This window comes from Xiphophorus hellerii, chromosome 2 (assembly GCF_003331165.1).
Source record: "Xiphophorus hellerii strain 12219 chromosome 2, Xiphophorus_hellerii-4.1, whole genome shotgun sequence".
Classification (NCBI taxonomy): Eukaryota; Metazoa; Chordata; class Actinopteri; order Cyprinodontiformes; family Poeciliidae; genus Xiphophorus; species Xiphophorus hellerii.
In genome coordinates, this window is record NC_045673.1 from 23,277,319 (window position 1) to 23,305,317 (window position 27,999).

The window sequence follows — 27,999 nt, forward strand, 5'->3', positions numbered from 1 at the left end:
ACCACTAATGTTAACATTCAGTCTTTAATAAATATGTAATTTCTTAACAGAGTTATTGCTTGGAGTTTTTTTTTCTTTTTTTTTTAATCACATTACTTTAGAAATTTTACATAAAAACAGACTCGGAAAACATGTCAACTTTGAATTCACACATGAACACTTCACTTATATTAGCTTTAAATATACATCGATGAACGCCCACATGTACACGAGATGCATCACAACAGTCATGAGCTTCAGCTCACGCATGTCGCCTTGATTGTTTAAGTGCATGGAAACCATTAAGGGCTCAACATTCATTACTGTTTGGTTCCTAAATGGAGGACTGCAGAGGTGGGATTTCAAGGACGTTTGAACACCATCATAAATCCAACATATCTTCTCAAAGCGGCCCACAGGGAGGGTTCAGCCAATTAAACGATGTACAACAGGAAACCAGAGAGCACCTTAAGAGTCCTTGTAGTAGTTGTTGAAGTTGATGCGAAGCAGGAAATCCTCTAAATGGGGCTGATAGCCTCGGTTCACCAGTTTAGTCACCACTGGAGCGGGAGGGAGGGGGGGGAAGAGAAATAAATTTTAGTCCATCAATCTTGCAACTTAAGCCAGAAGCTTACATACACTAATGTGCATGAATATTATGTTGATATTTAGTTTTTTTTCCCTGAAATATTAAAGTTTCATGAGGTAAAATAAAATAGAATTTACTACTTATATAACTGATAAATATAAACACTGTTTACTAATTATTTCTAAGTATGAGAGACACATGGGGTCAGAATTCTACACAGAGACTCAATTCAACTGAGCTGAATTGATGTTCATTTCCTAAACCTATGAATTGAGGTTTAAGAATCCTCAATTTAATTCAACAAACATTCTTAGAGGCTGCACAGAATAACTTTACACTCTGCTTTCCTCTGAACAGTGACTCTGGTGTACAAGCAATTTCCAGACTGGATTAGTACTGATCATTCACTCCAGTTTCATTTCATCTGAGCGCAGCAATTTGGGTCAGATGACTGGAACTTTAGCACAACCTTTTGATAAACTACTAACATCAAATTTGCTTAAGGAAACCAACCATATTAAGCTACAATAAAATCTCAGCTATACACTAAACTGATTAGAAAGCTGTTTAAAATCTATCAGGAAGATCAGAAACTGTTACTATGATTTGTAAAAGTCCACTAGTCATTTTTCTCTGAACGTAAAAAACTTTTTTTCAATCTTTCCTGTCTTGCCTCGACTGTAACTACAGAGGCCAAATTACATTCAGCCAGAGGTGAAACAATATTCTCCGGTCTTACCTTTGAAAAGGAAGTGGGAGTAATACTTAAAAGTGTTGTACGACTGCTGCATAGCAATGAAGTTCGGGTGCACTGCCTCCCCCTGCTGGCTGTCCCAGGGTTGCGCGATGAGCTGAGCCCGAAATTTGAGGATCAGGGTGAAAATGCTGTGGATGATGTTCATGACCGGAGCTGCTTTCTCCGTCAGCAGACCCCTGGAGAGGGTGAAAGGAGAGAAAGGTCACAGAAAGAATAAAGTTAACTTTTTAATGACCTTCGAAGGCGAGACACAACCACGAAACACCTCGGTGTGATAGTAACAACCTCTCCTGAATTATTCATATGCAGATTAAATCATTCATCGGGTTCGCAAGTTAGCCTCGTCATTCAACAGGAATGTGAATGAGCGTGTTATGAGGAGAATAAAATGAGCTAATACAAGATAACCAAAAAGTAGGACTTAACTTACTGTGCCTAAATAAAATAAAAATTAAATAATTAAACATCCCAGGATAAACTACTGCCTCTGCACGTCTAGAACAAACTTCAAATATCAAATATAGCCTCATTTCTGCAGAGACAACAATTACAACCAGCAGCGCTGTGATGTTGTGGATTATACATTTGCAGTTCCAGGTGTCACCTAAAGATGGCTCTGTTGAGGTAGTCAGCGTGTGTGCGGTGGATGCCGTCCAGGTCACCGGCGGTGGCCAGCTTCGCCGTGAACTCAGTCCAGGACACCTGCAGGATCTGGTTGGCGATGTAACCCTGAATGACTTTGACAAAATGCTGCATCTCGTGCCTGTAGAGCTGCAGCTGACGGAACTGCACCGAGCGGCCCGCGCCTTTCACCAGTGCTGCAAGACACGACAGGGTTTCTGCAGGCTTCTCCAACTCAAATTTAACAACTTTTAAGGACCTTTTTAAGACCATTGTGAATTAAATTTAACACCAGTATCACAACTGTGACATTTCCAGGGTCTGTTTGTGGTTCTTGGCAGCAGCTTTATGCTTCTCACACTGCATATGGCTCTCTACAACCTAGCTAGCGAGGCTACATTAGCAGCTCAGCCTCAAGTCAAACAATGTAATAAAGATGTGCGACTCAAACTTTTGCCTGACAGAAAAGTCATGCCAGAAAAAATAGCAACATAGAATATACAAAATTAGTCCTGCCACAACCAAATTTAAGATGTGATTAATGTATTTAAGATATTTTAAGGTTTTAATTTATTAGTTACATGGATTTAAGACATTTTAAGGAGGCGCAGACACCCTGCATGAGCGTGGAAACAACTGACAAGGGTGAAGAAACATGATAGTCATAGGTTGGAAACCTTTTGGACCAATAAACGCAAATTCAGTGCCTTGGAAAGTTATTAATGCTCTTTGACTTTACTCATTGGCTATGCTTTAAGTTACATCTTTGTGCACACAAATCTGCTTTTAGTTGCTGTATTACAACCTACGGTGGCCGACAGGTGCAAATGCGCAGCAAAAGAGAAACATGCAAACAAAAACAAAAACACGCGCACAAATTAAATGCGGCAAGCAAAAAGCGAATAAAATGCAGCAAACAAAAAGAGAGACGCAAACACCCCCGAATGAAATGCAGCAAACAAAAAGAGAGACGCAAACACCCCCGAATGAAATGCAGCAAACAAAAAGAGAGACGCAAACACCCCCGAATGAAATGCAGCAAACAAAAAGTGTTGAAAACGGAAGTGCTCCAGACCACTAGGGGGAGTCAAAGAAAATAGTATTCATTTCTATGGGACCAGATGCAAGATTCAGAGAAAGAAATTTGAAAGAAAGTAAAGGTATCTCTCTGAATCTTGCATCTGGAAAGTGTGATTATTGTGAGAAGTCTGAAACAATAGAGCATGTTATTTTAGAGTGTTGTAAGTATGAAGAAGAGAGAAGATGCATGCTGAGAGAGTGTGTAGGTATTAAAGAAAGGTTTAATTTAATAGAATTTTTGAGGAGAGATTTCGGGAGTAGACATATTCAAATAATTATTCGGTATCTTAAAAAAACAAAGCTATTTCATAGGATATGAGTAGAGCAAGTTGGGTGTGAGTGTGTAAAGAATATCAAAGAGGGGTATATAAAGCTATAAGCAAGTTGGATAATATAAGCAGGTGTGTATGTGTGGGGGTATGTTTAATCAGGAGTTAATGGAGGGAAAAGGTAGAAAGTGAAAGTTTATAGACCATCTCGAACCACACTCCATACTGGTAAGTGGCGGTAATGCTACTGTAAGTTTGTTGCCAACCGCCAATAAATACCAAGAAGAAGAAGAAGAAGAATCTTGCATCTGGTCCCATAGAAATGAATACTATTTTCTTTGACTCCCCCTAGTGGTCTGGAGCACTTCCGTTTTCAACACTTTTTGTTTGCTGCATTTCATTCGGGGGTGTTTGCGTATCTCTTTTTGTTTGCTGCATTTCATTCGGGGGTGTTTGCGTCTCTCTTTTTGTTTGCTGCATTTCATTCGGGGGTGTTTGCGTCTCTCTTTTTGCTTGCCGCATTTAATTTGTGCGCGTGTTTTTTTTTTTGTTTGCATGTTTCTCTTTTGCTGCGCATTTGCACCTGTCGGCCACCGTAACAACCTGGCTAACTGCAGCAAGTGTTTTCAATGTAGAGTGACCTAGATGCTGTTTTTATTGCTGAGAAAGGACTAAATATTTTTTAGTTTTCTTCAATCGAGTCCAGATTAATAAGCAAACTGGATGGCTTCAGTTTTATAAGGGAAGCATGCAAAAACCAATTCAAGTTTTGGATGGACAATCACAAATCACATCATTTGTTTAATTAAAATAGTTCATGATTAGTTTATAGTTTTGAACGTAGGAAAAAAAACCCCAGCATCTTTGGTGATGTTAGGTTTGAAGAATTATATTTTTTGGCTTGCAAGCACTTTCCAGCATATTTATATGCTAGAAATCCAGTTGAGAATCTGTAGTAAGTCTTGAAATTGATGTTCACAGATGTTCTCTATCCAGTCTGATGGATGAATGCATCCTTTTCCTTCCACTCGATAAATATACAGTACTTTGTGTCGCTCTGTCATAAAATCCTAGTAAAATACACAAGAGTTTGTGGTTGGAATGGGATAAAATGTGAAAAGCTTCAAAAGTTGCAAAAATTAGCGTTAAATTGACCTCTGCTTTGAATAAATAAATCATACAAAAAACTTCAACAATTCTTTCTATAAACATTGGAGATCCTGGTATAAAGCAGGATCTTATCCCTCCTTTCTGCGAGGTGAAGTTTGAACTAGAGCTGCATCAGCAGCTGCCTTTCCCTCACCTGTCCTCTTGAGGTGAAACCAGACATCCCTGAGGCTCCACACCATGTGTTTGAGCTGCAGCAGGAACGAAAACAAGCGGTTGTACTTGTTCATGCAGCTGTCGGTGATGATGATGTTCAGCGGCCAGTCCACCTGGAGGAGATAGATCTATGTCAGACAGAAAAGCTAAGAGAGGTTGAGAGAGGGGAAGGAAATAACAAGGAGGTGAATTGAGAGTTGAGGAAAAAAAAAAAACAGGTAAAGGCAGAGTGATGGATGACAGGAGAGAAAGGTGTGAATATGAAGCCGCTGATAAAGTAGGTGAGAGGATTGTGAAGGGGGTGAGAGAAACACGGCAACATAAAGAGGCAGAACATGTGAAGAAAGAGGTAAAGATAAGCAGGAGGAGGAACAAGATGGAGTCAGCAGCTTCAGGAAACATGAGAGAGGAGAGCTGGGGCCCATATGTGCACCATTAGTTTCTGAGCATGACATGAATCTAATTCCTCTATGATGAGAGATAAAGCTCGTTTTCTACACTCTGAGCCGTTTGTCAAAACATGACAGGCTGTCACATTCACGCCGGGACGAACACGCCCATGTCAGGGTCGCCGCCGCGGTACCCGCTCCATCAAGGCAGCTCACCTTGTAGCGCAGCTCCAAGCAGTTGAGGGAGTCCGGGGCGTGGGGGTGGAAGGTTTCGGGCAGGAAGCGCAGGGCGAAGGTGAAATTAGGAGCTAAGGGAGTGTCTCCGTGGAGGCTGTACTGCAGGGCCTTACTGAGGATGGAATTCAGGACCAGCGGGGTCAGCAGCTCGCCCGGAGTCTGGCCGCTGGCCATCTGGAAGGACACAAAGCAAACATTTGGCAACTTAAATACTCCTAATCTTTAGATAAACATACTTTTAGAACAAGTTCTTGTTTTACAAACACACAACTGATTAAAGGCTCCACTTCCTGTGTGGTTGAAGGTGTGCCAATCAGTAGAATTAGAGCTTTGGCTGGATAAACAACACCTTCTGTCTGATGGGCCTCAGGAGACAGATGTACATGAATGTTCCTGTAGAACAGCCCTGAGGTGTGAGCGACGGCTGCGCTTGTTATCTCACGACAGGAAGCTTAAAAGCCAGCAGTGGAATCAGACAGACAGGGTTACCGCACCTTTTTCATGGAGAAATTCTTCACTTTTCCAGATGGAAACAGTGTTTCTCAGGGGTTGTTTTAAAATCCAAAGTTCACTACGAGTTTCTGCTAGAGATTTCAACAGAGGTCAGGCTTTAAATGTGGAGAAACAAGAGACCGGGAACAAAGGGAAAACAAAAACAGTGGGTGGCAAGAAGGAAAGACAGCAAGAAGAAAAAAAGAAAAGAGAAAACAAAAAAAGAAAAGGCAAGGAAGGAATCCATCCATTTTATTTGGTTATTGTTGTTATTTTTTTGGAAAAAAGTGAAATTGAATTGCAGGAACCCTGGTTAGACAGACAGCACTGACAGAACAAACTACAGAACATGTTATGACAGTGACAGATTTAACAAAAAAGTAAAAAGCATATTTTCTTTATAAAAGCTACAGGCTGCTGCTCTAAATGCTGTTTTCTTCTACATAGTAATCTGTGAAACTAGCCAAACAGCTTTTAATTATAGTTAGCGGGAGAAAATTAAAACCATTACCTAAAGTGCTCCCAGGGTGAGAATGTTGGACAAAAACGGTCCTTAAACCTGTGAGTCCACATTTTTAAACATGGCAAACCTACGCTCCCAAATCACCTCCAGAGAGGCTAACAGTAGTAACGGCTCCTTCAAGTCTGACCGTAGGAAAGGTGGAGAAAAAAAAATAAAATCTTGCGACACAGAAATAATTACAGGCAAAAGAGCATCACCTTTTCAAAGATCAGATCGCTGAGAGACTGGGCGAACTCGCCATCCTCCATCAGCAGGAAGTGGCGCAGCGCCTCAAAGTGTCTTTCCACCCCCAGCTCCACAAAGAAGTAGTCCACTATAGCCTTATTCACCAAGGAGACACTGGGAACAGAGTTGACACATCATGGAGAGAAGCATTTGCATTGCAGAATACGAATACAGAAAATTCGACCAAGCATGAAGTAGGCTAATACCACAGTGAACTACATTAGTGTTTATATGTAGTTTATAGAAATATGTCCTCTTTCTCATCACTTTTAGAAATCTGCATTCATACAGCTGTGTTATTCTGGAATGACAAGCATCTCTGCCATTCCTGCAGGGGCAATTATGCTCTTAACTGCAACGTAACTGGCTTAAATTAAATAAGACTGGATTCAGTTAAAACTGATGTCAACATGACACCAGACCTTTCATGCATAATGATATACCTTTAATCTGAACCATTAATTTGTTTCAAAATAAGCCATTACTTCTCGCCTAACACAAAGAGAGCCTCTCCTCGACGCGCTCTTCCAAAAGGGAAACTTACTGCGTGATGAGCGGGGCGGTGACAGAGTGCTTTATCAGCACCGGCAGGGAAACCATCTCGCTGAGCTGGACAGCTGTGGTGTCTGTGGCTCTGCGGAGCGTCGGGTCCACGGGAAGGCCCCAGGGCCCCCGCGTTACCTGCTTCAGCAGCTGGGACTCAGGGGACGAAGCTGTGAAGGGGAGAAGACAGGCGTGCTGGTGAAGAAACGTCTTTCTCACAGCTGCAGGTTACATAACTGAAACAAGATGTCTGGATTTTTTTCATTTGTATTTTTTTAATCGAGGCTGTAGTTAGGCGAGTTTCAGACTGATTGCAGCAGTAATCACCCAGAAGCAAGTTGCTTCACCTGCTCAGCTGATTCCATCCCTGCATTTATGGAAACCCGGCCCTAATAATTATGTCTGCTGGCTTCGATCGGCGATGTGGAAGAGGAATCCGCTGGAGATGATGCTGATTGATTTTGGCGCGAATGCTTGCAGCGTGAATAAACAACAGACAGAGTGAAAAGGAGAGGACATGACTTAAACAAGCCACGATCCTCCCCCAAAGCTAAACATGAGCCTCGTTTTCAGAAATGACCGTCATTTCAGCAAGTCAAATGTATGCTTAACACAAAGACGATATGCGACAATTGATCCTAGAAATTTAAAATCAATTTCACCCCGTTGAAAACACAACACCTTGTTGGCACAGTTTCACATCATAAAAAGAAAGTGAGCAAAAAATCCTTTCAGCAGCACATCATCCAAACCCAGAGGGAATAGCTGTCCAAGCACGCAATGCCTCAACCAAAAGAAATATGAACTTTATTTTCAGCCGTGTTCTGCACTAACCTAGTAAGTTGTAGCAGTCCTCGTAGTGTTCCACCTGGTACTGAGCGGACAGGGCCATGAGGTATTCCTGCTGGGACTTCTCTCCAGGGGATAACCACAAACCAGACGTCCAACACACCATCCTGTCATCGGTGGGGCTGCCTGAAGGAGAAACTGAGAAGAAATTTAGAGATCATTCTCCAAAGAACAAGTAAACATTTTGCTGCAAAAAAAAAAAGTGTTTTAATTTGGCCTTCACAGGAAAAGGCAGTAACAGTTTGAAATCTATGATTATATTTAGCTTTGTATGAAAGTGATCAACTAAAAAGCCCCATTTTATGACATCCAAACAATTTGGATTTAAGAAAAGAAACTCATAGCTGCTCACCTGAAATGTATTACTTTAAAATGGACCCTTACAGCAGATCAGACTTTAAAGTATTTTTTCTTTTTCTCCATCTAGTTAGAAGTCTCATTTAACACACATGCGATCTTTAAAAATAGATGGGTAGTTACTGCAACCAAAAATAAATGTTTCCAGTGAAAAGCTGCACAATGGTTATTTAATGATTCATCGATGCTTTCTCTATTTTTATCTGTTGAATTTATCTGAGAATGCTGAGACATGAACAGCATGTGCTGGATTTAAAAGTGACAAATGAAAAACAAAGGTGTGATAGCTCTAATTTTATACTTAATTATTCTGTTATTAATTCATAGAAATAAAAACTCAACTGTAACAATCCAATACCTACATAGATACCTCCATGTTTTAGTACCTTTATCTTCCTTGTCCTTTGTCTTTTGCAGGTTTTGATCTTCTTTTCCTTTCACTACACATCCAGCCCCTAGAGCAGAGTCTGATGAGTGACCATATGAGCTGCCTGGAAGTGCAGTGGGCGGCGGCTCTGACCCCTGGACCACGCAGCCGATGCCCAGTGTTGAATCAGAGGAGTGACCGTAGGCGCTGCCTGGTAGTGGCGATGGAAGCGGGTCGGATTTTGAGACGACGCATCCGATGCCCAAAGAAGAGTCTGACGAATGTCCGTGGGCGCTGCCAGGTAACGCTGCTCGTTTGGGCTCCTCTCCCTGGACCACACACCCGATACCCAAAGCTGAGTCCGAGGAGTGACCGTAAGAGCTGCCAGGCAGAGGGGCTGATGGGAGTTCTTCTCCAGAGACCACACAACCCGGCTGGAGGACACAATCCGAGGCGTGCCCGTGTTTACTCCAACGAGGTCTTCCTTCTGCTACATCAGACACAAACTCCCCCACTCTTATATTGGCGTCAGAGGAATGTCCGTGAACACTGGGTGCAGGCCGCGGCGCCACAACATCTGAAACATTTTCCCCAACCTTTATATGAGCGTCAGAGCTGTGGCCGTGAACGCTACGCGCAGGCAGCGGCGCCACAACATCTGAAACATTTTCCCCGACCTTTATATGAGCGTCAGAGCTGTGGCCGTGAATGCTCGGCGACGGTAACGGCGCCTCTATTTCGGAAACATATTCGCCAACCTTGATGTGGGCATGCGAGACATGACCGTGGATGTTACGGACAGGAAGAGGAAGGACACACTCAGGAACATATTCCCCGATTTTGATGTGAGCGTCAGAGGAGTGGCCGTGAGCACCGGAGGACGGTGTGGGAGCGTCGACGTCAGACACGTGTTCTCCCACCTTGATGTGCGAGTCTGAAGCATGGCCGTGAATGTTGGGGGAGGGGATGTGAGCAGTTACCTCAGAGACATTCTGTCCAACCTTTATATGAGCATCAGATGAATGGCCATGAGAGCCTCTGTCTGGAACCTTTATGTTAGCAATGGAGAGAGAACGCTGAGGGCCTGGGAGAGAAACACCTCCACCAGGTGTATCTCCACTCTCTAAGTCTTGGTCTTTAGTGTCTGCCTCAACTCCCTCAGTCTTAGTTTGATCTTTTTTCTGCTCATCACTTGCCTCTTGTTCAGGTACAGCCTCATTCTGACCCTGGTCTGTACCCGAGCTGGAAGCTTCCGAGTGCTGCATCAAGTCAGGCTGGACCGCAGGTCCCCACCGAGGCCTGGACTGAGAAGAAGACTGGCCGGCGATACCCTCGAGTGGGCTAAAGGGGGCACTAAAGTCATAGTCAACGAGTTGCAGAGCAGGACGGGCATCAGGTAGGTCAGAGCCAATCTCCTCCAAGGCGTTATCCACTTGCTGACTGTCAGGCTTCAGCGATTTAGTGAGAAGGTCACTGATGTCGGAGTCCTCCGAGATGGGAGGAGGGACTGCTGCCGACGGATTAAGTGGCGGGGATGCAGCTTCTGATCTTCGAATGTCTGCCAACTGCTCCTCCTGAGTGGGAAATTCCTGTAAGCAAGGATGCTAAGTAAATTTCTAACAAAGCAGAGGCTACGGAAAAATGATTGCCGTGATGAGGGAGCCATTACGTGAGTTTGTTGTGGCGTTAATGAAGGACCAGATGGCAATGCAGCCACAGGAGGGCTCTCCTGGCCAAAGGGGTATTTATCCAGCAATACCTGAAAGGTGGGCACAAAACCTTTGAATTAAAAAAATGTAATAAAACGGTGAAAACCTTGAGAAACTGTTGCATATTTTTTATCTGCCTCCTTAGAAATCCATGTTTTTCATTCTTCTGTGCATTTGTTTGTCACCAACCTGAATTTTCTGCCCGTCGAGCATGAGGAACTGTTCCCTGGCTTCGTGGAGTCTCATTCGCTGCACTCTCCACATGGCCCGTCTCTCTCTGAGAGCCGCTTCCTCCGACAGACGGCTGTACTGAGCAATCAGCTCCTTTCTATAACATGCGATTGAGGGACATCCTTTCAGATACAAGGTTTATCCAGAGCAGCAACAGCTGCGTCAAGAAACTGTGTTTAGCATGATGGGAAAATATTTAGAAAAAGAAGAAAAAACAGAGTTGAGCAATGTGAAAGACTAGCAGAGATGGCGCCAACATGCATGAAAGTTGTCCCTAGTGGTGGTTTTTGATATGGGCATCTGCCCGGGGTGGCACTAGCAGTAAGTCTAGCAGTAAGTAGCAGTTTACAGAATAAAAGCATATACATTTATTATATTTTAAATGATTTTTTTGTGAAGGTCAACTCGAGTTTGCAATATTTTATAGGACAGAAGGTAGAAATGGCTCTTTGACCTGGAGTCAGCAACATTTACAATCCACAGAAATAGAAATCTTTGCCTTTATAACACCCAAATGCTTTTCTTTATTGTCCATATCGCAAACATATTCGGTGTTTAAAATCTTGAATTTTACCAATCCTTCCTGAAGGATAGAGGAGTAGAAAGATGCAAACTGGCTGCTTAAAAGGCTGCAGATGGCAGGTGCTTCCTTCCTTCAGCTTTGGCACACTCTGATCTCCAACATGTCGTCGAGCTGAATGACAGCTCTGATAGCATTTGCTCACGCTGTGGCATTAGACAGTTATCCCAACTGTGCGGGAATGCTGCATAAGTCTAGCCGCTCGCATATGCAATACTCGTGAAGGTGACGTTTCAGCATGGTAAACATACAGTGTTTATGTTCGTGCCCAACATGGACGGATCGGTTAGCTGGAATAGGCAGAGCGGAAGCTGTCAAACCTGGCTCTCTGCTCCAGCTGCTCCTCCAGGGCTTGCAGTCTCTTTTCTCTGTCTCTCAGCTCTCTGGCAAAGCCAAAGTCGTCGTCCTCCTGCTTCTTCTTGGCTGCATTTCGCCACTGGTCGCAGAAACACAAACAAACGCATGCGTGCGTCGTTTCTTTAAGCTGCAAATGTTTATTTGTACGTTTTTGAGGCCATGTTTTAATCTCCTACGCTTCCCTTTAGAGGGTTATCTAAGATTTTTCTGACATTGTATGGAGAAAATCCACAGCCAGAGTCTCACCTCAGCTGTCAGCATGCTGTCAGTTTGGAAAGTATTTGCGACAAGAGATGAGCCAAGTTTACTGATCCCTACACTGGCCCCAAAAGAACAACAATGTGAAAAATAAAATAAATCACTGTAGTTTCAGTGAACACTGCAAAGTACTTTGTGTATTTTTAACAAAGAAAACATCTCTATTGCAAACAAAGCCCGGCAGTCTTAAAACCTATTGGAAGTCCTTACAAAGGTTTGAATAGTTAAATATTCCCCTTAGAAAGTACTATTCAAATTAACTTTTGCTTTTAAAATGAAAAGAATGTGTATTATGTTGTGGTACAAACTGAACAGAATCATTTAAGGTGCTATACTTCAAAGAACTAAGACAGTCATCTTACATGCGACACCATCACATTCTCCTTAATCTAACACCTTTTAGAAACTAGCTTCATTATTTCTATAAAGGACCGTACTTGAGGGTGCTGAAAGTTAGGTTCTGAGTATGAACCGTGAAGAAAAATACCTCAGATTAAGGTCTGCACATCTTGTGAAACTTTTCTCTGGAGTTGCGAACCAAGGCAGGGATCTTTTTTAGGCTTAAAAGGGACCACTGTGCGTGGGTGAACGGGGTCGTGTCCCTCCATTTTAGCAGAGCCGCGCGTAGCCAGGAGAGACGTGAAACATAATGCATGGTATTGTACAGAGGGTCAGAGGAGTGTCAATCTGTCAGATGGTACCAAAGAGGGCAACCAGCGGGTTAGATTCTATGTGGTGTTTGAGAAATAAAGATAGGGTCTGAAAAAAGGAAAAAAATTGTCTCTCCAGCATGTTTTAAGATGAGCAAATGTTGAGCTAATGTGGACGAGGGAAGCCGGCGCCATATTTATCACAGCAGGGACTTGAGTCTGGATAACTGATGGACTCGAAAGGAGGTATAATTAGCCTATTTGTGTATTTAATTTGTTTTATTTTCATCCTGACCAACAGAGCAACTGTATTGAAGAAAGTGTGTAAAGAATATTAGCTCTCCAACCTCAGACCAATGCAAATTTAACACGTTTTTTTTAGAGCCTTGTAAAAGTATTGATGTCGTGATGAGGTGAATGGAAAAGCATAGCCAGTTTTCAAATATTTTTACAAATATTTGGGTTCTGAGTCAACCACCTTTTACTGCAACTACAGCAGAGAGTCACTGGGAGCAATCTGCAACCAGCTTTGCACATCCAGATATTGAATGTTTGCCCAATATTCCCAGTAAAACAGGAAAGACCAGAAGAAGAATGTCTATGAGCACTAATTTGCATGATCTTTGATTCATGGTCTCCTTATTCACCTGCTTAAGAAGATGGTCAAGTCTCGGCTTTGCTCCACTCATTAGGAATGTTCTGCAATTTGTTCATTAATCTTCTATTTAAAAATTCCTGAAAGCCTTCAAGCAAAAGCTGAAATTATTATTATTCAGAATAAATTTCCCACAAGTAACGTTACCCGACTTCTGAAGGCACCTTGGTGAACAAAAATTTAGGATGTAGAGTGATAAAATGTGAAGAAAGTTCAAGGTGTGAAAACATTTCAAGCCACTGCAAAGACAGATGGTTGGAAACAGACTGCTGTGTTTGGGTAGTTTCAAACAGAGATATAGTTTTGTTTTTGAGATAATTTTCTGGCCTAACTAACAACATATCATGCTCAGAGAAGTGCAAGCAACACCCTGTTTGACCTATTACTAGTTTGCAGATTGTCACAAAAAAAAAACTATACAGATTTCATATTTCTTAGAATTTCTCTTGAACATTCGTTCAGATATAGAAACACAGTTCAAACTACTTTTTAAAAGAAAAAAAAAACATGCATTTCCACTTGAACTACCTCCTGCTCCTGTTCCAGGTGCTGCTTCAGCTCCTCAAAGCGTTCCCTTTTCTTGGCCTCCTCAGCTAGACGCTGCGACACCTGGCGCCCTGCAGGAGGTGGGGGAGATAACAGTGGGCTGTTTACCCCTCCCGGTCGAAAAGCAACTCAACATCCGCAACCCTCTAACTATGCGCCGCAGCACAAAACAACACCGCCATCTGCCTCGCACTCGAATAAGCCGAGACGTGCATAAAGCAAGTGAGCAGGCATTCCCCAAGCCAATCATCCTCCTTTGCCAACAATCCTTTACATTTTGTGGAGGAAAAGAAAAAATGGATATGAGGACTTTGGTGAACTCTGTGACTGATAGTTAAATTTCACACTCTTACGGTAATGGAAGATGCGTCGTCACACAGTGGCGAAGTGTGATTAGTATAATTTCACCTGGAGCGTATTTAATGTCACAGGTTGAAGGTATATTCAGCCGCTTCATGAACGGTAGAAGAAGCAGTGCTTCTCAGAGTTTAAGTGTGACGCTAACCTCGGATGCTCTCCAGGGTTTTAGCCGCCGACTCCCTGACCTGATTGATCAGCTCCTGGCGCGATCGCTCTGCTCGCAGGGCCTAACAATAGACAGGCAAGAAATCATCATTAACAAAGATTCATCCCCCTGCCCCGGAGCTCACCTCACCTCTCCTCCCCTCTCCCCCATCTCTGCCTGTCACAGGTGCCAGCTGCAGGCCATACAAACTAGCTCATTGCCTTTAAAAGCAAAACACGAGCATCAGATTGTGCAAAGAGAAACACTAAAGCTCTAAAAAACTAAAGCTCAAACGCATCCTTACCTGCTCCTCCCTGCTGACGGCGCTGTGTTTCGCGATCCTCTCCATGCGGCTGCGATACACCGCGCATTCCCGCTCAATCTCCTCCACCTCCTGCAGGGAGAAGGTGACGGCGATGCGAGGCACTGGCAGCTCCGACCAGCAGATGTAGTGCTGGTGGAGGAACAGATTTGGTGAGAAGTTATTGCTACCAAAAAAAAAAAAAGAAAAAAAGAAGGAGACACGCTGCTTCTAGTGTTAAATTAATGACTCATCATGTTGACATCATGTTTTATAACCTCAAAGTTCATTTCATAAACAAAATATGTTGCACCAGCTGTCGGAAAGTACAACTCCTTTTTCGCCGCTAGATCCAAAAGTAAACTAGCGGAGAATCTGGGATGACATACGGGAGGGATTTGGACACAAACAACTAGAGAATAACCTGCAGTTGCTTGGAAGTACAAAATATTCCCACCATTTGATTCTTTCCACATTTTGTTGTTTGGTTTTATGTAACAGGCCAACACAAAGTTAAAATGTGAATTTGCATTTTGCTGCTTTACTCTGCGATGCCTTTCTTTAGCAGGGACATGTTTATGGCTTACCAATGTGGAAAAGTTGAATGGGTGTGAATACTTTCATACGGTGTTGTTGGATTCCTTTGAATTAAAGAAATAATTTGACTCAATCAGATTTACAAGCAGATGTCCCATCTTTCTACTTTAAACGTGACTTGCATGAGGTCACATTGATGCATTTCATATTAATTTGCTGTCATTTATGTCTAAATAAGCAAAATGTCTAAGAAATTCTGAACATTATTGAAGGTTAACCTTTCAGAATGTATAGATTTGACAAAAAAATTCAACATTTTTTTTTAATCAACAACAGATTCATCAAGCGAATCATGCAGTATGATGTCATACGACACTTCTGTCTGAGTATCACTTCAAAAAACTAAAAACGTTTAATCATTTCTGATTTTTTTCTCTCAGCAAATATAATACCAATATCAACTCTTCATATATATGGAAGCACTTTTTGCTTTGATTGAAACTTCCTGATCCATGTTAAAATATTAACTTTGCGTTTCACTTTTTAAAGGGCCATTTTATAAGTATAAAATAAAACATAAACTCATAATTGCGACAGATGGACAAGTGCCTTAAGTAAGCAGAGCCAGTCTGTGAATTTATTAGCAAACACAAACAACTGAATCCTTGTTGGAAGCAAGAAAATAAACACAATCAGTAATAATAACAGTTCATTTAAATGCTTAATGAATTCATTGCAAACAGGAAAAGGAAATTCCTGTTTGCAGGAACAATTTATAAATACCAATTAAGCCAAGATTATTTTTACACAGAATTCAAGTGCATTAAGTTGTTCCTCCTCCACATTTGCACAGATGGCTATGAATGTGCAAAACAAACCTGTGGACAGCAGATTCGGAGAAGGTTTATGGTCTTCCCACAGACATAGACGTCGTTGGCAAATTGTCTCAGGAAGACTGGCACACAGTCCTCCACATCCATCGAGATCAGAGTGTAGCCTTGAACCCAGAAGTGTTTGTCTGCAGAAAATCAAACATACCAATTGATGTCTGCGTGTGCTAAAAAAAGAAAAAACAACAACAACCAAAAAGCTTTCCCTTGTTCAATGAAATACCTCCAACTACCAGTGGTGGAGTTATGCTTGGCCCTAAACTTTCTCCTTTTTACTATGACTTACAGGGCGTGACATAAGTGGCCGCTTCGATTAGCACCTGTTATAGTTAGCACTTAGCTCAGCGATCCAAAGCAAAAAGCATAAGAGAACATGAATGCACGAGCTTCCCGAGCGCTTTTCACGAAGCCTGCAGCTTGCCAAGAAAGCTTTGCTGCTGCTGCTGCTGCTGATCGCTTCCTGGGCCGGCAGAGTTTCGAAGAGAACAATGACATCTGCGTGTCCTTCAAACGGCAGGAGCGAGAACTGTGGAGGTTCGCGGCTGGAATTGATGAGGTGTAGCCGATGAGCAAATGAAACGGTTAGCCAGACAAAGCCAGCATGATGGTGTGACCTTGAATGGGATGGTGCGTTACATGCAATGTTTGGACAGGCTGTAATCACTCATACTTCACTGTATTTATTAGCCGGTGTCAACATTAAAAAGAAACAGCTTGTATATTTGTGGCTTGGAGTTTGAAGTTTATGAATATTAATGCTTGGTTTTCATCGACAGGTAAACATGCCGACGTCTCTTCTGTCTATAAATGATCAGGTAAACATTTAGGCCTGAATGGAAGAGAAGTATTTTAAATAAACATCTGTGGAAAATAGATGTTTTTTTTGTAAGAGCATAATCTTGCATTGAGCAAAGTGCAGTAGTTTCTTGGTTTGGAGAAGTCTTTTTTTTTTTTTTTTTTTAAACCTCCTTTACCATTCTTCTGACTGGAGGTTTAGGTAAGTGTAAGACGTATGTAGGGCTGAAACGATTGACCGGGTTAATCGTTTATATTCGATTACGGATATAATTGTTAACTAATTTAGTAATCGATTTAATCATTAAGTGAAGCATAGAGACTAAAAACTGTCATTTGGTGAGAAAAGTAAGATATTCAGAGCAATAATTAAGCCAAAACACCTGTACAGATGTAGACATATTTTAGCCAAGTGGTGCATTTTTACCTTTAACTGGTTCAGATTTATGAAAGGAATGCAATAGTTCTGTATCTCAGGTAATAAAATGTTTATTTTCTTAATTTAATAAGTTATTGAATTATTTGCTTTTTTTAATGCATTTCTAAGATTGTATAAAATAAGCTTAGGTGGTTGAATAAAAAATCTGTAGAATGTGAAAATTTGTTTCATCCGATTAATTAGTTAATTGTCAGAATAATTAATAGATAACAATCACTAAAATAATCATAAGTTGCTGCCCTAGAAAGAAGCTATATTTCATGACCATAAAAGGAGAGTCTGAATGAAGAAAACTCACTTTTGAGCAAGTGAAGCTCCAACCTACCTAACCGTCTCCTGCTCCTTCCTACCATCATTCACAACCAAGACGTCAAGATCCTTTAGTGTCTCTGCTTGCGGCAAAAACAGAACTTCAAAGCACGGTAAGGAATCCGCTATATACACCTTTTAATGCAGTAGCAGGCAGGGTCCCTTCATATTTTCCATGTCAGAACACTAAACTATTTCAGACTCTACTTTCCAGTCTTCTCAGTTCACTTCAGAATTTTTTTAAAAAAAGTCCAATTCTCCCGTTTGAACAAATGTCAGATTTCTATACGGTATTTAAATAAGGAATCTGCAAAAATCATTGACAGAATGACAGACGGAGTGATGGGTTACTGGACAAGCAGATGGGTGAGTACTGAACAGATGGACGGATGGACAGGCGGATATTAAATAGATGGATGGATAATGGACAAACAAATGAACAGACACAAGAATATTGGACAGATGGATTGTTGGATTCAACATCTAGTTAACTGGACAGATAATAAAGTCTGAAAATATTAATAGTTTCCCATTCTTTGTTTTCGGTTTCCAGACTTAAATCAGACTCAGAAAGGACTTCAACTAATTTCCAAATTTCTCCAGACTCCATAGAAATACCAGAGTTTTTTTTTATCCTAAAGTAGCATTCTGACTGAAGGGATGGAAAGAGTCAAAAAAAAATTTGTAACGAGTCATGAGGATCAAGACATATCGGTCTTACTTTACATTCTCTTGTCTTTCCTATTTTGAAAAATAGCTATCAAAAATGGGCCTCTGTGCAACATAGTCATACATTATTACATGGACTCCTAAATAGACGCTGCCAATCACTACAATCAACTTTTTTTTAAAAAAAAAGGTTTTATTATATTCATTATTAGAAGTGACTCTAGTTGAAGAGTCTGTCCTTGTGCGAAAAACAATTACCTGAACTTCGAATTTTTACTCTGCCGAATAAAATGTACTCAAAGCAAAGATTGGACTTTTCTTAATTGTTCAGTGTCGGATTTTGCAAAAGCAATAAGTTTTTATTTTGATGCATTTTACACAAACTAAAGCATAAATTAGAACAACAAGAACCCCCTTTCTTGATATTTAAATACTAAACACTTGAAAATTTCCCTTTTCAAGAAGAACAAATTACCACCATTTTCCTTAATTACAGAAAATCTCAGCTCCATTTCAGAATTCAGTCTCAGTGACTGCAATGTAAAAGACAAATAAAGACAGAGGACCTGGCATTGAAAAAAACAGCTTGAGTTGAGTGAGAGAATGGAGACCCACAAAGCTAAGAGTGGAAGTTTCTGCAGAGCACAGATGGGTTCATTCTTCCTTCCTCTCCTCCTGTCTTAACTCTGACGCTTTTCTCCTCATGGAACCCATTAATTAGACCAAATGAAAATACTTCAAGTCCAGCTTTCAAGAGTAAATCTGAGACAAATCCACTTACAAAGCGTCTCGTTTTTTTTTTTTCCTTCTCTCCAATCAGCATGGTGTGCTAAATAAAAAGAATAAAGCAATAATATTTATTAGTGTTTGTTCCTGCCGTTTTCTGAGCGGAGATGATTCCGGTCCCCACCGCAGCTGGGACTGATTCTGTTTCCTGCTTATTATTTTCCAATAACTTCATGGCATCCTTTACAGACACAAGGACAAATCCAACTAGGCAATAAAGGATCAAATTGAATCTCTGTTTTTCTGTTACTATAGACAGTCTGCCTTTCCGCTGTGTGTGTGCGTGTGTGGGGGTGTCTGTGTGTGCGTCTGTGAGACATCTCACCCCTGAAACTGAGGTAGTCCTCATTGACCTGGATCATGAATTCTCCACAAACGTCTCGAAACACGCCGCTGTACACCCAGTCGTACACGAACCTGAACGAAGCAGAGCCGAGACTCCGTTAGTTCAAACGACTCCTGCGCGTCTTTGGATGTGAGCGCGTCTCAGTCACGAACCGTGTGTAAGGTTCACAGCAGCTCTTCAACAGGGACAGCAGGATGGGATAGTTCTCGTTGCTGCAGTTACTCTGGGCTTCGTTGTAGAGGTAGGACAGCAGCTTAACACCCTGAGGAGAGCAACATGAAGTGAGCTGACATCTCATCTGGAAGGTTAAACACTCCCTGATGGATGACAAATTGCAGTGTGTACATAAAAGAGCCCTCACCACAGGGAAGGCAGCCTGGCCTGAGCCCGACAGTCCGTCCACACAGCACAGCTCCGACAGGTACCTTTGGACAAAAAGAGAGAGAGAGGGAAGGGAGTTTGTGATGTGATGACGTCTGTGGTGAGCTGCTTTCTGTCAGAACTGTCTGCCAGCGTGAGGTTGAGGTTAAAAGGAGTTTTTTTTTTTTTAAAAACCCAAAAGAAAACAAAGAAACCAGCAGAAGAAAACAGAACATCAAAAAAGGAGGTGTGGTCTGACCTGAGCTGGCGGCCCACTTTGCGGAAAAGGAAGCCGATGGTCAACAGGCTGAGAGTGGGGGGAGTGCTGAGAACGCACGCTCTGAAGTAATGCAGATACTTCCTCAGACCACCGGTGAACGCCTTGGGCGAGAAAAATTATTAGTCACATGCAGCGACTTCCAAAAGTAATTATACCCATGGATATCACTCTTCACATCACAAGAAATGCTGAAATATAGTATTGGGATTTTAAGTAATAAGTAGAATATGTTTGCAAAGTGGAGAGAAATAATCCTCTTTTTTTTAGGCCTGTTAATTGATTGGTAAAAATTAACTAATTAGTCACAATTAATCACTATTCAAGGAAACCTATATTCAAGACTTAATTGAAGACAGAATCCATCTTCATTATAAAACAGGGACGTTTATTGTTTTGTTCTTACAGACCATTTCTGCTTTGTTTTGAAACCAGATATAGAAGATAATGCAAAATTGATCATTCAATATTGTCTTTTTATCCATTGACTGAGCAAGTGGAAGTGAGGTACGGCAACACAGAGGGATGCTTTTCAAATTAGCCACTGTGTTAATTTATTTTATCGAGTTTTAGTAAAAAAAATAAATAAATAAATAATTAACATGGTAATGTAAACAGCCCTAGATTTTATTTTATTTTTTTACAAATAAAGAAATTTGGCAAGAATTGGTATTTAGCGTTTTAAGACAAAACTCTGTGGAACCCCCTTTTGCTTTTACAGCAACTAACAAGTTTTCTTCCGGGATTGCCTCCTGTCATTTTCCGAAGATAAACTTTCTAGAGAAAACCATCCACATAGCATGACGCTGCCAGCACCATGTTTCATGGTGGTGATGGTGAGTTCAGCTTGATGTGCATATCAGATTTCCGGTCCACATAGTGTTTTGCATGTCAGACAACTGGTTAAATGTAATTCTAATTTGATCAGAGGACATTTTGTTTGCCGAATCCCCAACATGGCAAGCTGCAAGCAGAACTTATTTTGCCTCTGTCAGCGATGGCTGTCTTCTTGAAATGTGAAACTATTTACCACTACGCACACTCTTGCTTGCTAACGCAAAGCAGATGAAATGATAAACCAACCTCGACTAATGATAAATGATAACACTTGAACTTTGGTGTATTTTTGTGCTTTTAATAAATTCTGTTGCTCCCCTGCTTTTCTCCTTTGCGTTTTTAGAGAGTTTTCTATTGTCATTAATAGACTGTGTCTATTTGTGCTCGGCTGTCCTAAATTGTCCCTTAAGGGACGATTAAAACTTTCCAAATTGATGAACACAACGGGGTGCAACACTGACATTAGTGCAAAATACGAGAGGAGGGAAACATGTGGCCCCAGAGGCATTAATTAATGGTGATTATACAAACATACCTGGAAGACTAGGCCCTTCTTGTCAGCACTCTGGAGACAAAAGCGACTCAGCCTCAGGTAGTGGGTGCCATACTGGGCCAACTCTCCCAGAAGACGAGACACGCTCTCTGGAGAAGCTCCCGACACGCACACGCCAGGCCTGACGTCAAACTGAACGCTCTGGTGTAGAAAGCACATATTTCGAAAAGGCCTTTAAAAGAGGAGGATAGTCTAATAAAAAAAATAAATCAGCCATACTTGTAGCACACAGAAAATTAAACTCAGGAGTGTAGGAGGAGTCACCTCCTGCATGACTTCTGAAGGAACAATCGGTGGAGTTCTTTTATTAGATTATATAAGGAGAAGTTTTATGAGAACTAGAAATCGCGTCTCTAAGCAGCAGTCTTCTGGGGACAACAAAATCAACACGGACAGTATTTTGCAATCACAAAGGCTACTGCTGTTATAAAAAACAAGTGGTCACCAAAGCAAAAAATAAATAAGAAAGCTTCAAGACCACACATTAACTCCAGAAATTAAAGTAAGGTCTAATATTACTGTTGGCCACACTGTGCCATGCTTTTGTTAGTTTTCTGAACAACGTACTTGAGTCGCATTTCATTTCTTGAAATTTTGTCTTAAAAAGCCAAACTTTAATGTAGACTTTTCAAACATTTAACTTTAAGAGTTAGCATCCCAGGTCTACAAAATCTTTGAACTTGAACAGGGATGCACAGCAGGAAAATATTTAATTATATCAAGTATAATGAAGCCATTTTACTGCTACTTTTCTTCGCTGATGTTAAAATCACGTATTAAAAAAATGTACTCTCTACTAGCGAATCCCAACCCAAAAGATGGACATTAATCCGTTTTTAATAGATCGCAGGCTTTCGTTATGTTAAAAATACACAAAATATGAAATAAATAAAAACTAAACAAATTAATAAAATAAACTCAATGTGCTCACATATAATAGACTGCAGCAGTGCCCTATGATTTTAGTTGTGTTGACCCATTTAAAGTGAAATTTGATTCTTTACTGCCAACAGCTGCTAGTTTGAATATTTTGTCAGTAAATCTAATTGACAGTGCAGAATGAATCATTTATGGTGCAGTAGAATGATACAGATTATGTAGAATATGACAGAATATTGATACAAATATGGTCATCAAAATGTGTGAGTTTAGCAGAAGAAAGATAACCCGTTACTGTTTCCAAATAAAGTAAAGTCATGTTATACATCTCTGCGTAAATACAGTAATTCTGTACAAATTTTATTTTTAATGATAATTTTTCTTGACGTCTCTTACTGCTTTAAAAGTTCACAAAGTACTTGACCTTATCAATGAAAAAAGCAATATCTAATGAAATGATTTAAAAACCTTGGGAACTATTGCTAACAACAACTTTACATTCTGAGTCTCTGATTCTTCTGAAGCCAAAAGTGAAATGCTTTAAGCCTTTTCACATCACTGTATGTCGGTGTCAAGCATCTCCTGCAGTAACGGGATAAGGACGGGGCCGGGGGAAATCAGGAGAATGGTGATGTAATTTATGTTGTAAGACAAGTCTACAACCCTCCTAAAACAGGAAAAAAAAAAAACTTAATGGGACACAATAAAGCAACTGCTGCTCTCTCCTGTGGTTTAGGTTTTAACACGAGGAACACTGCAATTTACTTCTTCATCATTTAATCAAGTTAATGGCTTGATACGATTTGGCTCGGTTCTCCGGAAGTCGCTGTAATGGGCTTCTTTTTTTTTTTTTTTTTAAAGGAACTGAGTTTGTTTATATCTCATAGACTAATTGCACATTGATTCTTTTTTGTGTGTGTGAGCTGTGCACTGGCAGCGCGTGAAAAAGGAAATGATTGCATTTAAGTGCATCTCCAAGAGACGAACAAATGATGATGAATTGCACCTGGTTGAGAGGGAAGGTAGTGGACGCCACTCCTATCAGAACGTTCAGGAGGTCGGACACTAATTGCGTCTGGGAGTCCAGGGGCAGGATGAGGATGGGAGAGGAGTCGCTGGAGCTCACGACCCTCATCTCTCCCTCCCACAGCCGATAGAGCTGGTCAAACGTCTCTCTGCCTCCCTCTGTCAGATAGAAGGACTCCCTGTTTCCTGGTGGACTAGTGGGACAAACATTACAAATTATTTTTTTAAAATTAAAGTGTTTTGTTCCTAACTAACTTTTTTTTTTTTTACAAAAACAAAACAGTTTACAGTGGATTAAAACCCAAATTTTCTTTTCTCAGAAAATAAGAATATAACTTTAGACAAGTAGTCCTGTCACAATAAACTTTGCCGGACGATAAATTGGCCCATAAATTATTGCGATAAATGATAATATTGTCTTTTTGAAGTCGTTGTAAACAAACTTGCCTTTCAAAATCTATTAATTATAGGGGTACACCAATTTATCAGTCAGCCAATTTATCCACAGTTATTGTGGACAGTCAGTAAGACAGAGACAGCCCATAGATAGTGGATTTGTTTTTCTTCCTCCAAGCTGGGAAACCTGCATCAGATGATATTAGGCTTTAGGTGCAGATGAATTTTTGTTGTTGTTGCAACTGTTTAACAACGAATGCGACATGCAGGTGATGTGGTCCACCACGGTCATTAGGTTTGAATCCAAATTGCTCCCAGACTGCAGCTGTCACTTTTGGCTTTTAAACCACTGTTCTCTGGCCCACTGATCCTCACGAGACGTTCATGCTACGCTCTTTGGTAGGAAACCACGAACCTGCCAAGCAACTGATGCGAGAGTTCACTTCTCCTTGAGTTCAACGCACAGGGAACGACAAACGACAGGCCAAAGCCACCACCACCCAGGGTTGTCATAGCGACGACAGTGACAAAAGTTGAACATTTTTCCACTTTCTTGTGTTGCGCCGCTAGTCGACGTTTGCATGTCTAGGTGTACAAACTCAATATTTCACATGCACAAATTGTGCTGGTCGCTCGGCTGCAGGAGGCCATGCGGTTGTCGCCTCAATTGTGATTATTGGTAAAGCAACCTGGGCTTCCTGAGCCCCTAAAGGCCACAGTACTTATGATGTACAGTACATAGACATATGTAGGCTCGCATTTTCATATTAAAAATCTGAAAAAATATATCGTTCTTATAACATATTCTAATATTTCCACAAACTCAATTTTGAGCTTTGTACTACCAGTAAACCACATCCATCAAACTTGACAGAAATGAATGTGTGAAGGAAGGGGAAAAAAAGAGAAATGAGAGAAATCCATCACTCCTTCAGAGTTTCGCTGCCTGAATTGCTGAAATACCTTACCTTTTCAAATAAGAATCTAATTTATTGAGATGTACTTGTATAATTAGTAAACAGATCATCTACCAGCCAACAGACTCCCAGCAGCGGCGTCTTCTGGGCTCAAACGTGCGGACAGCCTCCCAGATGTCAACATCTGGAACGGGGCTCGCCTCTGACTGAGAGTCTGGGGTCAGGTTGGAGGCTGACTGGAAGCCCTCGTCTTCAGACTGATCCAAGTAGTGAGGAACCTGCGCAGGACACACAACAGATAGTGAGTATAAAAACAGTCAAAAATGGAGATGCACCAACACCATTTTCACTTCAGGTACAGATATCTGAGGTTTGGCATCTGTAGGTAACAATGCAATACAGAAAAACATTACTGAAGTGACTACACAGATTTTTTTTGTTGTTGTTTTTAAACATAGACATAAACGTATTGAATTACTAATTTATTTGACAACTCTTCACCAGTACCACACATTTAAAACCACCAATAGTTTCACAAGCTTCGTCAAAAGGTAAAACCAACACAGTTCTAATTTGTTCAGTTAGTGTAATCAGGAGTATAACAGCAAATGTAAAAATGTAAAAAATTGATGTGGCTCAGAGCACAAATCATAAAATTAGACTGAATAGATCTGCCCTTATGGAGCGGGCTCATTGTCACAGAAAACTAAATTTTTTTTTCTACATAACATAATTCAGATATTAAAATCGGGTCAGTGCATCCCTAGTTAATAGTGTACAAATTTGAACCTGGTGACATTATAAAACATGTGTAAAGCTAGTGTGTTACATGGAAACTGCTCAAAAGTTGAGTTTAACTGTGAGTCACCCACCCTGATAGCCAGTCCAGTAACATCGATATTACTGGGAATAGGCGGGAGGTCCAGTCTGATGTCCATATCTGATGTTCGAGTGTGCTGAAGCGCCCCAAACAACGACAGCCGCGTCTCCTTCTCAAATCTCTCTTCTGCTTCCACTTTTGTGTTCAAAGCCAGCAACCCTGTCCTTGGCAGGGAGTCCATCAGCCTCTGAGTTCCACACAGAGTCTCCAGCGTCCCCCACTCCTCCGCACACACCAGACCCCACGCCCTGGCCTCCAGCCTCTGCAACTCCTCGCTCTGGTAGCTCCAGGGTTGCGGCTTCCGCAGCACGGCCCTCTCTCGTCTCATGTAGTCCCTGCTGAACGAGGTGGGAGGCGGCGGCGCGGAGCCTGCGAGGCACACTAGGAGTTCCAGGACGGAGTCTACTTCTTTCAGACCGGAGGACGCTCCTTCACACAGCCTCCCCAGCCGATCCTCCAGCGCCTCCGCTTCTTCCCGGCAGCCGGCCACTCGCAAGTCAAAGCACATCATCAGGACTTTGTTCCTGGGTGGGGTTCTGGCCGCGGCACTGGGTCTCGAGGCAGACCCTTTGGTGCCATCTTGAAAAAGCTTAGACAGCAAGGCGCCGTAGGCCCGCTTTTTAAGGGCTCGGTGGAAGCCCTCTCTGGAAACTCCTCCGAGGGCTCGACGCTTCCAAGAGACCCCAGAGAGGCTGCGGTCACACAGAGCGCTCAGGAGCTCTGTGATGCTGCTGCTGGAGTTGGCCTTTGTGGGATTGTTTGAGCTCGAATACATGATGGCACTGCTGTCTCAGACGCTTGGAGGGGGGAGGGGGGAACAAAACATATTTGTTATTTTGTGGAAAAAAAATCTCTGAAGTGCAAAGAGCAATAGATTGCTACCTATATTTGTCAAAGCATGCTCGTAAAAACTTCAACAAGTCGTTTTTGCACTTTAGACTAACAGTATGCTCACTTTCAGAAGCATAATTGAATTGTAACGTGTACAAAATGCAACAGGCCCAAATATTTCTAACATAAAGTTGCTGTATATACAAGTTCTACAGCGGGTAATGTCACCCACTGAAAGTTGACAGACTTGTCACATGTCACAATTTGGCTTGTAATGACGTATCTGAGCCATTGTTTGTATAAGAGTGACATGAAGTCTCTTTCACAGCCATCAACATGTATCTGTCCGAATATGTGACTACTCTTCTCAGAATTGGTAGGGCTTCTTTGAGGTGACATTAGGTCTTCAGTACTCCAACCACTTTGTACAATGTACCAATATCATTGGCAAGCGAAACATACCCACAGCATAATGCTGCCACCCTATGCTCAACACTGCTCTTAGATTGTAAAGCTTCATCTTAACTCTTCTTTGTGTGGCCACGCAGCTCTGACCATAACACTTTCCTCTCTGGTCCATGCGAGTACTTGTATATTTTTGGTCCAATTTTTAGTCAAGCCGAGCTTATTTTGTATAGCACATTTCAGGGACAAAGCAGTTCAAAGTGCTTTAAATCCTAAAAAAAAAAAAAAACATCAATTATTTAACAAGCAGGTGGCACTTCTGCAGCATCCGCTTCTTTGTTGGCTAGAGAATATTAGGAACTAAGCTTTAAAAAATGCATCTGTAGCAGAAAACAAACCGATTTATGCCGGAAGTTTCCTGATGTATAGTAATTCTACCAAGTGAATTATGACATAATATTCATATTCACAATTAGTAGACGTAAACATCTAAGAAACACTGTTTAATGCAGTGGGGTTTTTTTGTTTACCCTAGTGCTATAGGCACACTGCCCTCGGTGTTTCAGATGTTTATTCCTGGCTCACCACACCTGAATTCAATTGCTGACTGATTAACAGGCTTTTGCAGAGCTGGAATCATATCGACCAGGTGAGTTAAAGCATAGCAACATCTCAAACATGCTGCTCTGATGGTCAAAATGGAAAAAAAAAACAATTGTATAATGTATTGTTATTACCACGTTCAAACACAAGACAACCCAAAAATAGTCTTACATGTTCAACTTGCTCACAAAGAATACTGTAAATACATGAAAAGCTTCTTGGTAACGCAGGCTGCAGCTAGCCGCTGCTAGCTACGTGTTAGCAATGTCAACCGTCGCTCCCTGCAACAAACAGCATATTCATTTTTTTTTAAACCTCAGTTTCCTACCAAGATAAAATGACGCGTCTGGTTGTTGTTAGTCCTCCTCATATGGTCCGTTTACATCATTTTCCTGAGGATTTCAACCTCCCATCCAACCAAAGTAACTGTTTCCCCATCTTTGCTAATGTTTATTAGCAATAGGCTGGTGCGTTATTTTCCTTTCCCAGTGTCCTTTATTGCGGTAAATATGCAAAATCCAAAAAGGCAATTAATCCAGCTCAAAGTGTCTATATTAGCCGTTCTCACCGGTTTTTACTCAGCAAAAATCAGTTCATATTTGGCAAAGTTGCACCAAGTAGCGAAATTTCAAGCTCTCTATCTCATTCATATTCTGCCATCAAACGCGGGCTACAAGCAATTCTGTGGAACCCACCCACTTCAACGTGATTGGATGATTTTGGCTGAACTCCTCGCTATGCGCGATTGTCAGCCACGATGTTTGGCCGGACCTGTCTGTCAATCACTATGGTGCGTTCAGGTGGTGCTCGGTAAAAGGCAATAAGCATCTCGATACCGCTGTCACATTTAAGCTAATAGATTTCAGAGTTTC

At 41.5% G+C, this 27,999-nt stretch overlaps 1 protein-coding gene and 1 long non-coding RNA gene across 3 annotated transcripts; both read right to left on the reverse strand.

Moving 5' to 3' along the window:
* Positions 1-129: 129 nt before the first annotated feature.
* On the reverse strand, positions 130-27,799 carry tubgcp6 (tubulin gamma complex component 6). 2 transcript variants are annotated; one of them, XM_032588972.1, is made up of 25 exons: positions 27,456-27,799; positions 25,281-26,085; positions 24,523-24,686; positions 23,076-23,289; positions 21,173-21,331; positions 19,783-19,904; positions 19,525-19,588; positions 19,316-19,425; positions 19,143-19,234; positions 15,808-15,947; positions 14,396-14,545; positions 14,092-14,173; positions 13,569-13,657; positions 11,441-11,556; positions 10,499-10,637; positions 10,270-10,359; positions 8,620-10,189; positions 7,862-8,002; positions 7,029-7,197; positions 6,457-6,598; positions 5,224-5,418; positions 4,599-4,731; positions 1,930-2,143; positions 1,308-1,501; positions 130-539 (listed from the first exon to the last, which is right to left on the reverse strand). In XM_032588972.1, the coding sequence occupies exons 2-25, from the start codon at positions 26,061-26,063 to the stop codon at positions 448-450; spliced, it is 5,364 nt and encodes a 1,787-aa protein (XP_032444863.1). In that variant the 5' UTR covers positions 26,064-26,085; positions 27,456-27,799; the 3' UTR covers positions 130-447. The 2 variants fall into 2 exon arrangements, with proteins under 2 accessions (XP_032444863.1, XP_032444855.1); XM_032588964.1 differs by having other exon boundaries at positions 7,862-8,014.
* On the reverse strand, positions 2,157-4,592 carry LOC116736494 (uncharacterized). Its single transcript, XR_004342581.1, has 2 exons — positions 3,899-4,592; positions 2,157-2,751 (listed from the first exon to the last, which is right to left on the reverse strand). It is a non-coding gene; the product is annotated as an uncharacterized LOC116736494 (long non-coding RNA).
* Positions 27,800-27,999: the final 200 nt, after the last annotated feature.